This window comes from Canis lupus, chromosome 16 (assembly GCF_003254725.2).
Source record: "Canis lupus dingo isolate Sandy chromosome 16, ASM325472v2, whole genome shotgun sequence".
Classification (NCBI taxonomy): Eukaryota; Metazoa; Chordata; class Mammalia; order Carnivora; family Canidae; genus Canis; species Canis lupus.
Genome location: NC_064258.1, coordinates 28643178 through 28657452, shown reverse-complemented (window position 1 = coordinate 28657452; position 14275 = coordinate 28643178). Strand labels below are relative to the sequence as shown.

At 55.9% G+C, this 14275-nt stretch overlaps 1 protein-coding gene across 1 annotated transcript; it reads left to right on the top strand.

Annotated features, from left to right (window-relative positions):
• Positions 1-8812: 8812 nt before the first annotated feature.
• On the top strand, positions 8813-13131 carry ZNF703 (zinc finger protein 703). The gene is made up of 2 exons (XM_025427418.3): positions 8813-9129; positions 10166-13131. The coding sequence occupies exons 1-2, from the start codon at positions 8887-8889 to the stop codon at positions 11741-11743; spliced, it is 1821 nt and encodes a 606-aa protein (XP_025283203.2). The 5' UTR covers positions 8813-8886; the 3' UTR covers positions 11744-13131.
• The last annotated feature ends 1144 nt before the right edge of the window (positions 13132-14275 follow it).

The window sequence follows — 14275 nt, the reverse complement described above, 5'->3', positions numbered from 1 at the left end:
TACACCCTTGTTGAGAAATCATACATACATACCCTTTTGCACCTTGAAAAATAAAAAATAAAATGAAAATTAAAACTACCTACCTGCTTCGGTGAGCACTGGACTAACAGTAAATTGTTGATTTCATGATTTGACATCTTGCCATGTTTCACAGGCCTTCTTCTGGAAATTCATGGTTAGGACTAGAGATAAACCTAACTGATGCTACCAAACCCATTTCCTGTATTGTCTTCAGCACAAATTTTTGCCTTTCGGTGAGCACTAACAAGGAAGGTCTAGAAGATACAGAGTTCTTATTGAGGCTTACTCTTTCAAAAGTTTGCTGTATTGGATTCTTTTAGGCCAGACTTGAATATTCTTCTCCTCCTTTTTCTCCTATGAAATGAAGGAGAAGGTGGGAAGGGGAGAAGGCAGGGTCATGAGAAGCATGCATGTTTAGTTTTTGTTTTTTTTTTAATCCAAAGATTGAGGGGCACCTGGTTGGCTCAGTGGTTGAGCCATCTGCCTTTGGCTCAGGTTGTGATCCCAGGGTCCTGGGATCAAGTCTGGCATCGGGCTTCTCACAAGGAGCCTGCTTCTTCCTCTGCCTATGTCTCTGCCTCTCTCTCTCTCTCTCTCTCTCTCTGAGTGTGTGTGTGTGTGTCTCTCATGAATAAATAAATAAAGTCTTTTAAAAATATAAATAAATTAATTAATTAATTAATTAATTAATTAATTAATTAATCCAAAGATGGAAATGGACCTTTCAGGTTCTCCAAATGAATGTGACCGGCAAGTCCCTGAGATGTCCTCCATGTTTCCTTGCCTGAGTCCCTCAGCTGAACTTCTAATTCACTCTAAGCCCCGCCTCCCAACCATCTTAAAGGGAGCTTGTTTTGAACACATGTAGCTTTTGCCCTGGCAATTCTACTCCTAGGAATATCACCCTATAGTCATATTAGCACACATGGAAAATGATATATATTCTATATATACCCATATACTATGTATATACATGCAGTGGCAAGACTAGAAACCATCCAAATGTCCACCAGTAGGGGACCAGTCACATAAACTGTGGCATGTCTGTGTAACAATGCCAGGAAACTAAAAAATAAATAGATATGAGGCAAAATAGATAAATAGATAGATAGATAGATAGATAGATAGATAGATAGATAGATAGATATGAGGCAATCTCAAAAATATATCAAATTAAAAAAAAAAAAAAAAAAGCAAGTGCAGGACCCCTGGGTGGCTCAGTGGTTGAGTGTCTGCCTTTGGTTAGGGGTGTGAACCCGGGGTCCTGGGATCAAGTCCTACACCGGGCTCCCTGCAGGGAGCCCTCTTCTCCCTCTGCCTATGTCTCTGCCTCTCTCTCTGTGTCTCTCATGAATAAATAAAATCTTTAAGAAAAAAATAAAAATAAAAAAAGCAAGTGCAGAATAATTTTTTAAATATGTCACCGTTTGTGTATTAAAGAAGGATAGAATATACACATATTTGCTAATATATATACAAAAGATCTTTGGAAGGATGGCCCATAAATTCATAGCATTGATGCACTGGGGAGAGAAATGAGCTAGCAAGAGGGAGGTATTTTCACTGTACATTCTCACAGCTTTGGAATTTGGTGCCATGGGAATGCACTTCATCATAAATAAATAAATGCATTTTTCAATAAAATAAAAAATAATTTAAATCACTTTCAGAGGGGGTTCATTATGTAAATCCCCACTCTGAATGGACCACTAGGGTTGGATATTTCTGGCCAAGGGCTCAGTGGGGACCCGGCCTCTTAGGTTTCCTTCTCTGAGCAGAGGCTGGCAGAGAGCCACCAAAATAAAGACTCCTTGAAATTGTTCTGACATCTTGGAATTTGGTTTCATCAAATACGACCAGTGATAATTGAGCCACTGCCTGAGCAGCTCTCCCCTTTTTCTCTAATTGTCTTTGCTGAAATGAGTTTGAAGCTGCACATCCTAGCCAGTGGCGAGTCCAGCTTGGAGGCATGCACGCTCTTGGCAAGTTTAAAGGCTTAACCCCCAGAAGTGGAGGATCATTGAAACGTCATTCTCACAGTCTGCCACAGACCAAGGGAGATCTTTAGGAGGGCCTGTGGTGCCCACTGGTTCCAGCCAGTGGAAGCTCAGCACATAGGAGCAGGGTGTGCCGGCAGACACATTCCTTGCTTCCCCTTCAGAGGCCTTCATTCTACTCTGGAACTCCCCTTATACCTAAATGAGACAGAGGATGAACACACCTAGGACAGTTTATACTGGCACCCCCAGGGTGCTCGGTAAATATTTGTGCATCTGAATTTAACTTTGAGTAAATGCACTTAAGAACAGTGGGTAACTAAACTATGGGGTACTAAGCCGGATTTAAGTTTAGCCCTCCTGACATTTTTTTTTTTTTTTAATTTGCAAAAGAAGCACACAGAACCTTCCCCTCAAAAGAAAGGCCTGGGGCACCTGGGTGGTTCAGTCAGGCATCAGATAGCACTCCACACAAGTAAGGCACCCGTCTTCAGCTCAGGTCATGATCCCAAGTTCCTGGGATCGAGCCCCATGTTGGACTCCCTGCTTAACAGAGAGTCTGCTTCTCCCTCTCCCTTTCAAATAAATTAATAAAATATTTTTTAAAAGAAAGGGCTGCCCTGCCTTTCAGAAGCTGTGGAATGTGCATGCAGCCTTGCTCTGGTCCTTATCCACCTTAGGATCACCTCAAACCTGTGCCAACCAAGTGGTCAATAAATAGTCATTGAATGAATTAATACAATCCAGTTTAATTAATTAAATGAATGTTCCCCTCACTTCTTTCTCTGCCTCTGTTTCCTGTCCACAATCTTGTCCTTCCTAGAGATGAAAGGGAAATCCTGATTGAGAAGACCAGGGCTCTGGGAAACAACTAAAGGCATTTGTTTTCAGTTTCTGCCCGCTTTAGGGCCTCCTTCCCCTCAGCCCTGCACACAGTAGATTGGCTCCGGAAACAACTACTTGGGTTTGAATCCTGGTCTGAGCACATTCTAGCTGTGGAACTTGGACAAATTACCTCACCACTCTGGACCTCACTGCCTCGCCAATAAAACAGGCATAATAATAGTGCCCACCTAAATGAGTTCATGCAAGGAGCTCAGAACAGTGTCTGGCACTCAGTAAGTGCTCAGTAAATGTTATTTATTACCCTGGGTGGCATACTTACTGTCTGCTAATCATAACTGAGGCATTGGCTGACTATTAAAATAGGGTTCCTCCCTCCCAGAAGGATTTGCAATTTAAGAGAAATCTCTAAGAAATTTGGAGGCTCAAAGGAACAAAGTAGTCAAGGGTGAATGCCCAGGGCTGAGGTGGATGTATGGGGCGTAAGAGGCGGGGCAGAGGAAGCGAGAAGAGCTTCAAAAGCACACCTACTCCCACTGCTCTCCCAGGCCAGCCCTGCCTATCTCCCTGGGGGCTGATAGGAGATAAATGAAACCACTTCTTCAAAGCACCCTGCTCAAGGACCCGGATCAAACACCAGGGCTTGATGATAAGCTCCAGCCTACATTTCCTTTTGTCCATTCCTTCCCACCACATCTCCAAAGGAAATTCTAGGGGGAGGAAAGTAGTTAATTCCTCCCTCTTTTATCAAAAGGAGTTACCTCCCCATCTAGGCTGTAGTGGGCCCTGATAGGAGAACCAGGGGGCCTCTTCTCCAGCGCTCTGCCAGTGATTCCCTGTGTGACTTGAGGCTTCCCCATAAAACCCTTAGTGTCCTGTTCTTCATCGGTCCAAAGAGATGAAAACACCTGCCCAAAATAACTCAGAAAATTGTTGGGGCCGGTGGGGGTGGAGGTGGGAATGATGAAACACGGATTTGGGAAAAGATACTTGCACACGTTTATGTAGTTGACATTTTGAAAAACACCACACTGTCCACCTTGAACCTTTCTGGGAATCCAGTGAGGTGAGATGTAAAACAAATAGCCCTGCACAGGTAAAAATTCTCGTGCATTCAGCAGCAAACATTCACGGGGCACTCAGGATACCCAGACTGCCCTAGATTCATATCTCACCCCACCCCCCTCTCATGCGTTGAGACTTTGGGCAAGTGACTTAACCCCCAAGTCCTCTGCCATGAAATGGGATAGGAGAGGACCTATGCCTTCAGGCTTCTGTACGGATTAGATGAGATCCTGTGGGCAAAGGACCTGCGACAGTGCTTGGCTCCTGGAGCTGGCCACTGTGATGCTATTGCTGGGCAGTAAGAACACGAGCAGGCGGCCGACAATTCAGAAGCAGTCACAGTCCGATGGGAGAACGGACAAGTAAACAAACGAGGGCCGATACTGAGTGATGAGTGTAATTCCAGGACACAGTACAACCGTGAGAGCACAGAAGAGGGAGCTGTTCTTGCCCCTCGGGCCCTCTCCTGCCCCGGGGTTTTTTCTGAAGCTGGGGATGGGGCAGACAGCGGAAGTGCCTCCCAGGGCCCTAAATGCAGCCCTAAACCAGGGCTCCTGGCCAAGGCAGTAATTGCCAGCCGCTGAAAGATATTAAGTGCCAGGGAGGAAGACCAAGTCCTCTATGAGGCAGACTTTTTCAGAGTTCTTACGGCTTGTAAAAAAAAAAAAAAAATGTAAATAGTTACCCAGTGAGATATTATTTCACGTTGTTGCCATTAGGGTTTGAGTGTTATGCAGAGAGAGGCGATCATTCAGGCAATTCTGGCTCTGCAAGGACTGAAAACTGAAAACTCCACATTAACCCCACACAACAAATCCACTACCTCCAGCTCTCAACCTGACTCAGGCATTTTCTCCTGGGTGACGAATTTTCTGTAAATCGAAGTAGTGAGAAAAAAAAAAAAACTATAAATATTAAGAATTTCCTAAAGGATTTTCTTAATGGCTTGGGGAGGGGTGCATTTTTTAAAAAGACACGTTTTGACTGGAGGCTGGGGGAGGGGCACTCCCACTCTGGACAAATTCTGGGACTGCTGGGGTCTTGGGTGGCAATCCCCAGTGCTGAAAGGCTCCAGATCCAGTTGCTGCTATGACTGTTTTCTCGAGCAATAGCCCCCACGGATGCAGCTGATGTATCACCATCATCTACCTGGAACTCTCCTGTGCCAAGCACTGAACATGTGGCCACACAGTGTCCACTTCTGGCCTCCTGACTCCAACGAGGCCACTCTTACATTTTACACATGGGGAAGAGGGAAGGGAGGTTGCCTTGCCTCAGCCCACCACAGCATGGTTCAAAGGCCTGGCTCTGAGAGACCCAAATCCAAGTGACCGCTCTACCACTCACCAGTCAAGTGACTTTGGGTAAGGGACTAACCCCTCCAGCTTCGCTCTCTTCAGGTGGAAATAGGGATAACAGTACCTAATGCTTATGGAGTGCCCAACACATGGAATGGCTATGCTTCAACACAATGGCATGGGGCATCCCCTCTCCTTCACCGCATCCTATCTCAATGGTGCTGCTCACTCCCAGGGCAATCTGAACAGGCCCTGGAGAGAGGGAGGCTCCTTAACCATACATCTGTCACTCTTCCACAAGGCAAGGACGAGTGCCAGATGCCCTGTACAACATCTTGCATGAGCCTTTCAACCACTCCCCTATATAGCACCATGCTCTGCCTACAGGTGACCCTCAATAAATATGGCCCAACTGAAGACTGAGCCTTATTCTCTCCCAAGTGACAAGCCATTCCTTTGAAAACTGCCCTTGCTGTAGGCCACTGGAGCCCCCATTTAGGACTCTATAGGTTAGCATTTCAGCTAAGTGAATGTCAAATACTGATTGTAGTAATCATCTAGTGGTGTTTTAATTAGGCCTCTGGCCTGGCTAAGGCAATTGGGTGGATTTAGCCAGAGGAGCCCCGCTGCTCTCACCAGCACCCTGAAAGGAAAGTTGTCCCTATTCCCTTGCTAGCACTTTCCAGGAGAGGGGAAAACAGGCCTGGTCTGACCTCAGTGCTGTCAGGCATCCACTGTTCCTATCGGTGATCATTGCTATGACCTAAGGGTATGGGTGTTTGGTTGGTTTTTTGTTTTGTTTTGTTTTGTTTTGTTTTTTTGCTTTTTAATTTGGGAGAGAGAGGGAGGGAGAGAGAGCAGGAGTAGGGGCGGGGCAGAGAAGGAGAGGGAGAGAGAGGATCTCAAGCAGACTCTGTGCTGAGTGCAGAGCCTGATGCAGGGCTAGATCCTAGGACCCTAAGATCATGACCTGAGCCAAAACCAAGAGTTGGACTCTTAACTGAGCCACCCAGGTGCCCCAGTTTGTTTTGTTTTGTTTTGTTCTGTTTTGGGTTTTTTTGGTAAGGACAGTATATCACTACCAAGGCAAATTGCTCACCTTCCTACCCAGAACCTGATCATTCTATCCTCACCCCCTCCTTTCTCCTTTCAACTACTACCCTTTTTTTCTTTTCCTCTCCAAATAGATACTGTCGTCCTCTATTCTTCTCCCCTCTCTCCTTTCTGCTGCCCCCTGCTCCTCTTTTCCTTCTAAATTCCTCTTCTCTCTCCCCTCCCCTTTGCTCCCAACTGATTTCCCATTAATCATCCCTAACACACATCTGCTTGGGTCCTGGAAGGATTTCTTGGCTGGCTTTCACAGCTGGGCTGGTTACAATAATCAAGAAGGAGTCTTTCATCTCTCTGCCTCCTGGGTCTCTCTCTTCCCAGCTAGTCCTCCTCTAGGGTGCCTATGGAGTCTCACCCTTTTCCAGTCCATAAGGCTTTCTTCTGTTCTGTCTGGGTAGCAATCTCCCCAAGGCCAAACAGCCTTGTAGGTTGCAGCAGCTCTGCAAAGGACCTGTAAATGTGGTGTTGGCAGTGGCAATGATGTCAGAAAGCACAGAGGCTGGCATGAGAAAGGGCAGGGGAGACACAGAGAATACCACATAAATGGGATTGCCCCCCGCACACACACACACCCACTCCTTGTACCCTCTCTTGCTGCAAAATGAAAGATATCTCCTGGCCAGGGCATCCCTTAGCATTGGTGTCAACCTGACTCTACCAGGATTAAAACTGGGGTAGGAAGAGCCTGTGTAATCTCTAAGAGGCCTATGCATACTGCCCCCTCCCCCCCCCCCAAAAAAAAACAGCAGGGATGCAGGGACTACATTTAGTTTAGTGTATGATTGATATGGCCTGGGAGTGGTGCCTGCTGTCTTCTTTACTGAGCATGATAAATGTACGGGATGCTTATTTGTTATTTCCGTGATAGCTATTTCTTTCTGTTGGAAGAACCCCTTTGAAATCACCTACCCCCACCTTGGGTTCTCATGTTGTTTCAAGGCGTAGATCCACGCGGCAGAGTCAGGGACGGGTAGTCCCAAAGCAATATGCCCCAAGTGACAGGCCTGACAATCAGAGTGATGGATTGGGTCTGGGAAAGTGGTACTCGAAGGGAGGCAGTGACACCAGCGCGCCTCCACTGGCCGCTGAGAGCACGGGAAAGTGGTCTCCCTAGAGGCCGGCGCACAAAGGACCAGCTTCACCTTCTGATGATCCGCCAACCGGGAACTTTAATGTCAGTACTATGACTCTGTAAAATCTCTGCCAAGCGCTAAGCTGGCAATACACACCTCATCTAAAAGGCGGAGGGAGGGCGGTTGGAGGAGGGTATTGTTATTTTTAACAAAAAGTTTTTATTCCGAAATTTCCCTGGGAAAAGCTAGTGCATTTTCCCCCACGAGAAGAAAAGATGGGAATGGGAAGGCGCATCTCTGGAATCGGTATCGACGTGCAGCACAGAGAGAGAGAGAGAGAGAGAGAGAGAGAGAGAGAGAGAGACTCCTCCCTCCAATGGGATACTGGCCCCTCCAGCGATCCTGGATCCCCCAAAACAGCAGTTAGGCGCGATGCAGTAAGGGAGTTGTGCGCCTCCAAACAGACACTATACGAACCTGAAACACACCCAAGACCGAACCTAGAAATCTGTGCGGGCGGCGCGCGCCGGGCGAGTCCGGGCTGCGGGCACAGCTGGGACACCGCGCTTGGTCGCGACCATCTCACCCCCGAAGGGAGTCCTCAGACTCGCAGGCTTCGGACCCGACGGGCTCAAAGTAGCTGGAGCGGCCACGCCGCGTCCCGAGAGCCGTGGACGCCTCCAGGGCTCGGGCGCTTCCAAGTCCTCACACCAGGGAGAAGCCCATTAGGGGAAGGGAGCCGGGCCGGAGCCGAGCGGGAGCCGAGCGGGAGCCGGGCCGGAGCCGGGCTGGAGCCAGGCTGGAGCTCCCGAGGCGCGGCCCGCCCCCAGGCGGCCTCCGGGGGAGGCTGGGACTCGGCCGCGGCGGAGCCCCCCCACCCGCCCCACCCCGCCCCAGCGAGCACCCCCCGCCCCCGGCGCTGTGAAGGGAGAGGGGAGAGAGACTGGCAAGCCCGCGGAGGCTAGGGCGCGCAGTCCCGGGTCCCGGGGAAGTCTCGTCCGCTCTGGGACCCCGGGGCCAGGGCGGCCGGGCGGGGGGAGGGGAGGAGCGCGGCTGGCGGTAGAGGCCGAGGCGGCCGAGGCGGCGGCGGCGGCGGCGGCGGCGGGCGAGGCCCCTTTAAGCGTCTCCCCTCCCACCGGCGGCGCCGGCCTCCGCCCGCCGCTCTCCCCGCCCCGGGGTCCCGGCGAGAGCTGCGATTGGGCGGGCGCGGCGATCCCTTTGAAGTGTGGCTGCCGATCGCGGCTATTTGACGTGCGGCTCGGGGAAGGCGAAGGTTTTTGTGTGGCTCGCCGGGGCTAGCGGCGGCGGCGGCGGCGGCGGCGGAGGCGGTGGAGGAGGTGGAGGAGGGGTGGAGGCGCAGCGACTGCTGCACGGCGCTCGGCGCTGCGGAGCGAGCCCACCCGCCCACCCGCCCCGGGAGCTCGCCTCCCCGGTGCTCCCCCTCCCTCCCCGCCCCCCCAGTGGCGCTGCCTCCTCCAAATGAGCGATTCGCCCGCTGGATCTAACCCAAGGACACCCGAAAGCAGCGGCAGCGGCAGCGGCGGCGGCGGGAAGAGGCCGGCGGTGCCGGCGGCGGTGTCCCTCCTGCCCCCGGCGGACCCCCTGCGCCAGGCGAACCGGCTCCCGATCAGGGTCCTGAAGATGCTGAGCGCTCACACCGGCCACCTCCTGCACCCGGAGTACCTGCAGCCGCTGTCCTCCACTCCCGTCAGCCCCATTGAGGTCAGTCTCCCAGTCGCCGCCCGCCCAGCGCCGGCCCCATTCCGCCCACCGCTGCCGGGCCCGCGGCCCTACTCCCTGCGCCCCGGGGCTCCGCGCGACGCCCAGGTCCGGCCACGCCGGCGGACGGGGTGAGGAGGGACCGAGGGAACCGGGATCGGAGTCCACCCGGTTCTCCGCAGGCTTCTCCGTGGAGGGTTGCCCCTTCCACACTCGCCTTTCGGAGCTACGTGTTTTCTCTTGGATTGGGGTTGTTTTTGGAGTCTCCACTGGGCCCTTTACTTTTCGTCCGGCACCCAGTTTCCGGGCTAAAGATGATCTCGCCTGGGCCTTTCCTGCCCGCCCCCAGCCCCCCAGACGCCCGTGTGGTCTCTTTGAAGCCGGATCACCCCCGCCCCACTCCGCCTCTGTCCCAGCCGGTTGGAGCGCACTACGCCCGCACTCCCGAGCCCAGGTCTTCCTTCCTCCCACTTCCCTGGGTGCCCTCCCCGGGAGGGAGGGGCCACCGAGAGCGCCAACGGCAGCCCTAGCTGCAGACCGCGCTTGTCCCGGCTCCTGCCTCGCGGCGCCGGCGCCAGAAACCCGTCCCAAGCGAAGTTGCCCAAACTGAAGGAATAAGTTTTCTCCTGGGCGCTGGGGAGGGGGAGATCGGAGGGTCGGGGGCGAGTCGCAGCCCCTCCCCCAGCCCCGGCTGCAGCCCAGTCACCTGCTCCCGCGGCGGCCCCTGGTGGACCACTTCCACCGCGCGGCTTCCCCGGGCCTGCGCCGCGCTCTGGGGCGCCCTGGACCGACGGAGCCCATCCCGGGCCTGCGAGCCCAGCTCCACCCAGCCGCCCCGCCCCGCCCCGCCCCGCCCCGCCGCGCCCGGCCCGGCCCGGCCCGGCCCTCGCCCTCAGACTCTCCCCGAGGCCTTTTCGCCCCGCCGCGCCGCCGCGGGGGCTCCCCGCGCCCCCCGCCCCGGCTCCCCAGGCGCTCTGCCGGCCCCGGCGGCCTGCTGGTCTCACGTCCTCCTCCCTCCCCTTGCCGCTGTCTCCCACAGCTGGACGCCAAGAAGAGTCCGTTGGCGCTGCTGGCCCAGACCTGCTCGCAGATCGGCAAGCCCGACCCGCCGCCCTCCTCCAAGCTCAACTCGGTGGCCGCGGCGGCCAACGGGCTGGGAGCCGAGAAGGACCCCGGCCGCCCCGGCGCCGGCGCCGCGTCCGCGTCCGCGGCCCTCAAGCAGCTGGGGGACTCGCCGGCCGAGGACAAGTCCAGCTTCAAGCCCTACTCCAAGGGCTCCGGCGGCGGCGGCGGCGGCGGCGGCGACTCCCGCAAAGACAGCGGCTGCTCCTCCGTGTCGTCCACCTCCTCCGCATCCTCCTTGTCCCCGGGAGACAAGGCGGGCTTCAGGGTCCCCAGCGCCGCCTGCACGCCCTTTCCCCCGCATGGAGCGCCCGTCTCCGCGTCCTCGTCGTCGTCCTCGCCCGGCGGCTCCCGGGGCGGCTCCCCGCACCACCCTGACTGCAAGACCGGCGGCGGCGGCGGCGTTGGCGGCGTTGGAGGCGTTGGCGGCGGCGGCGGGGAGCTGGACAAGAAAGACCAGGAGCCCAAGCCCAGCCCGGAGGCTGCGGCCGTGAGCCGCGGCAGCGGTGCGGAGCCCAGCGCGCACGGTGGTGGCGCCGAGGCTGGGGCCTCGGGGCGCAAGTCCGAGCCGCCCTCGGCGCTGGTGGGGGCCGGCCACGTGGCGCCCGTGTCCCCCTACAAGCCGGGCCACTCGGTGTTCCCGCTGCCACCCTCCAGCATCGGCTACCACGGCTCCATCGTGGGCGCCTACGCCGGCTACCCGTCTCAGTTTGTGCCTGGCCTGGATCCTAGCAAGTCTGGCCTCGTGGGAGGCCAGCTGTCGGGGGGCCTGGGCCTGCCTCCGGGCAAGCCCCCCAGCTCCAGCCCGCTCACCGGGGCCTCCCCGCCCTCCTTCCTGCAGGGATTATGCCGCGACCCCTACTGCCTGGGAGGTTACCACAGCGCCTCGCACCTTGGCGGCTCCAGCTGCTCCACCTGCAGCGCGCACGACCCCGCGGGGCCCAGCCTGAAGGCCGGGGGCTACCCGCTGGTGTACCCCGGGCACCCGCTGCAGCCCGCTGCGCTCTCGTCCAGCGCCGCCCAGGCCGCGCTCCCGGGCCACCCGCTCTACACCTACGGCTTTATGCTGCAGAACGAACCGCTGCCGCACAGCTGCAACTGGGTGGCGGCCAGCGGGCCGTGTGACAAGCGCTTCGCCACCTCAGAGGAGCTGCTCAGCCACCTACGGACTCACACGGCCCTGCCGGGCGCCGAGAAACTTCTGGCCGCCTACCCCGGGGCTTCGGGCCTGGGCAGCGCCGCCGCAGCCGCCGCGGCCGCCGCCTCCTGCCACCTGCACCTCCCCCCGCCCACCGCCCCGGGCAGCCCCGGGTCGCTGTCATTGCGGAGTCCACACACTTTGGGGCTGAGCCGGTACCACCCCTATGGCAAGAGCCACTTATCCACAGCTGGGGGCCTGGCCGTGCCCTCCCTCCCCACAGCCGGACCCTACTACTCACCGTATGCGCTGTACGGACAGAGACTAGCCTCAGCCTCCGCACTGGGATACCAGTAACTACAGCTCTTGCTCCCCCCACCCTCCCCTCCTTTCCCCCTCCCTCTCCTTTCCTCCCCCCTGCCGCCTCGCCGCTGCCAACCTCCACTACTGCTTCTCCCTGCCGGGGTTCCCCGCCCAGACCCTCCCCACCGGACTGTGTATTTATTTACTATAATGTTAGCTTACAAGCTGGGAATATAAGTGCATTAACGGCCCACACGAGTCAATGGTATGCAAAAAGTCTGTGTTCCCCAAATAATAATATTAATCACACAAATAACCACATGTTCCCCACCGCTCTTCCTTTCTTTTATTTTTTTTTTCTTTTTCTTAGATATAAGGTTTTTTTGTTTGTTTGTTTTGCTTTTGCTTTTTTTTTTTTTTATTGGTTTGGTTTTAGGGGGAGGAGGGAGAGTTGGGGTTCTGGGGTTCTATTTGTTTTCCCTTCCTGGGGCGTTTCTTGCATGCTTCCTAACGGTTAAGACTACATTTCTCCCTTCTCTTTTCCCCCTCTTTCCCCTTCATTTCTTCTTGTTTCCTTACATTTGAGGTTCTGTTTTATCCTTTGTACGAGTAACAGAGAGGAGATATTTTTTGTAAAGCATTTGGGGGGTGCAGGGATCTGCCTTGGTGGCAAGACGTCTTGCGCATTCTACTGACCCAGAACTCTGCTCTGTGATTCCTCCCCTGCCACCCTCTCCTTCTGGGGCCCTTGGTCTGTGCCCTGGCCCCCAAAATTAGAGCCTTGCTCCTCTATCTTGCTCTGAGCACTGAGAGCCCCAACCCCTCCAGCAGGCTACCCCCCACCCCCCACCCGGAGAGAGACCTTTCTACCTTCCAGACTCTTCATGGCTCCAGACATCCGGTAGTCACACTGCCTGCTGGTGGGGGACCCGCAGGGCTCATCTTATTCAATTAAAAGCCCTAGAAGGCCCTGCTGGTATAAAACTTTGCTCTTTATATTTTGCAAAGTGCATTGATAGTCACATTTTATTCTCCATTACTGGGGCAGTGGTCCCTCTCCTGCTGGTAGGGGTAGGGTCAGTGATTCTTGGCTAGATCCCTCCAAAGCAGACCATTGGCAATATCAGAGGGCAATACAACCCTGGTAGCTCCATTGGGAGATAGCTGGGGAGTTTGGGGAGGACATGGATCACAGTAGCCCCATCACCCCCTCCCAGGCCTGACCCAACAGAATCCCCAAGTTGGCCGTGGGCTTCCGTGGGCTCCCTCAGTGACTGGGATTGAAGACTCGGACCCTGGGTCTTCTCCCCACACCTTCCCTCCCTCCTGGTCTTATGCAGCAGTGGGGGGTGGGGGTGGGGTGGGGCCTGTTTGAGATGAACAGAGCTCTCCCTTGGTAAGACTTATTTTGTTAATAAATGGAATACTTGGCTATATTCACACCGTGGTGTGTTTCTCTCTTGCCTCACCCACTGTCCCACTTCCAGACACCTGAGCAGATGTCCTTCCTTTATTCTTGTTTAAATACCTTATGGTTTCCTTCTGAGATTTCCGCTCAAGGTCGAGTTTAATGCCTTTCCTCAAGAAAGGAGGTGGGGGGGAGGAAAAAAACACAGAACTTCTGCCAACGCATTACAAATAACATAAAACCGCCTTTATGGGGTTTTTTTCCACTTGGTTATTTAGCTCCCAGGCTCACTTCAAAGGCCTTGACATTTCCTGGGGACAGGGTGGAGGGAGTGTGTAAATGCAGTTTTTCCTCTGGGCCTGGATTCGAGGTACGAGGGGCTGGGAGAGAGAACCGGGGCGCGGGGCTCAGACTCCTGGCTGCACGGTCCCCAGCACCGTCCCCAGAGCCGTGCAGGGATGCGAAGTCGGCGTGCCTCCGGCGCCACCTAGCGGCGGGAAGATGAGTGACCGGCGCCGGCCCCGACGACGCCCGCCGCGCTGCCCGCTCGAAATGCGCTTGCTTTCCTCTTCCTGGCCGCCCTTTAGACGCCTCGAACCCAAAGAGTTCGTGCGCCTGCAGAGACTGGCGCTTTGCGAGGCTGAGGGGCTCCCCGAGGCCAGCGCCGGGCTGTGGACCCCAGGCATTGGTGCCTCCCAGCCGTCTCTGGACGGGGTTTGGGTTGTGCCGAGAAGGCGCCGAGTCCCTCGGACCCCGACGCCGCCCTCGGTCACGCGGCTGGCGCAGGCTCGGGCATCCCCGGGCGCCGTTGGCCAGGATGCGCGGCCGGGCCGGGGACCCCCCGGTGCGAGGCGGTTCCAGGGACCGAGGCCGCAGCGGAGCGGCGGGGGCGCGGACACGTGTCGGGCGCACGTCGAGGCGGGCTGCCGCCCCCTCCTGGCCGCCCCGCGCTGCGCCCGCCCGAGCCGTCCGTGCTGCTGGTTTGCTTCGCCGCCTCCGCGAGGACTGCGAGCGACTCGGCGGGCGGTGGGCGCTCCGCAAACCGGGTGCGTCTGAAAGGTCGGTGGAGCCAGGTGAGCGCGGAAGGCGGCGTGGGAGGGGCCAAGCGCCCACGCACACCGCGCGCGGCTGGAGGCCAGAGAATCGCAGGACGCGCCCTCGGGACCGGACGAAACCTC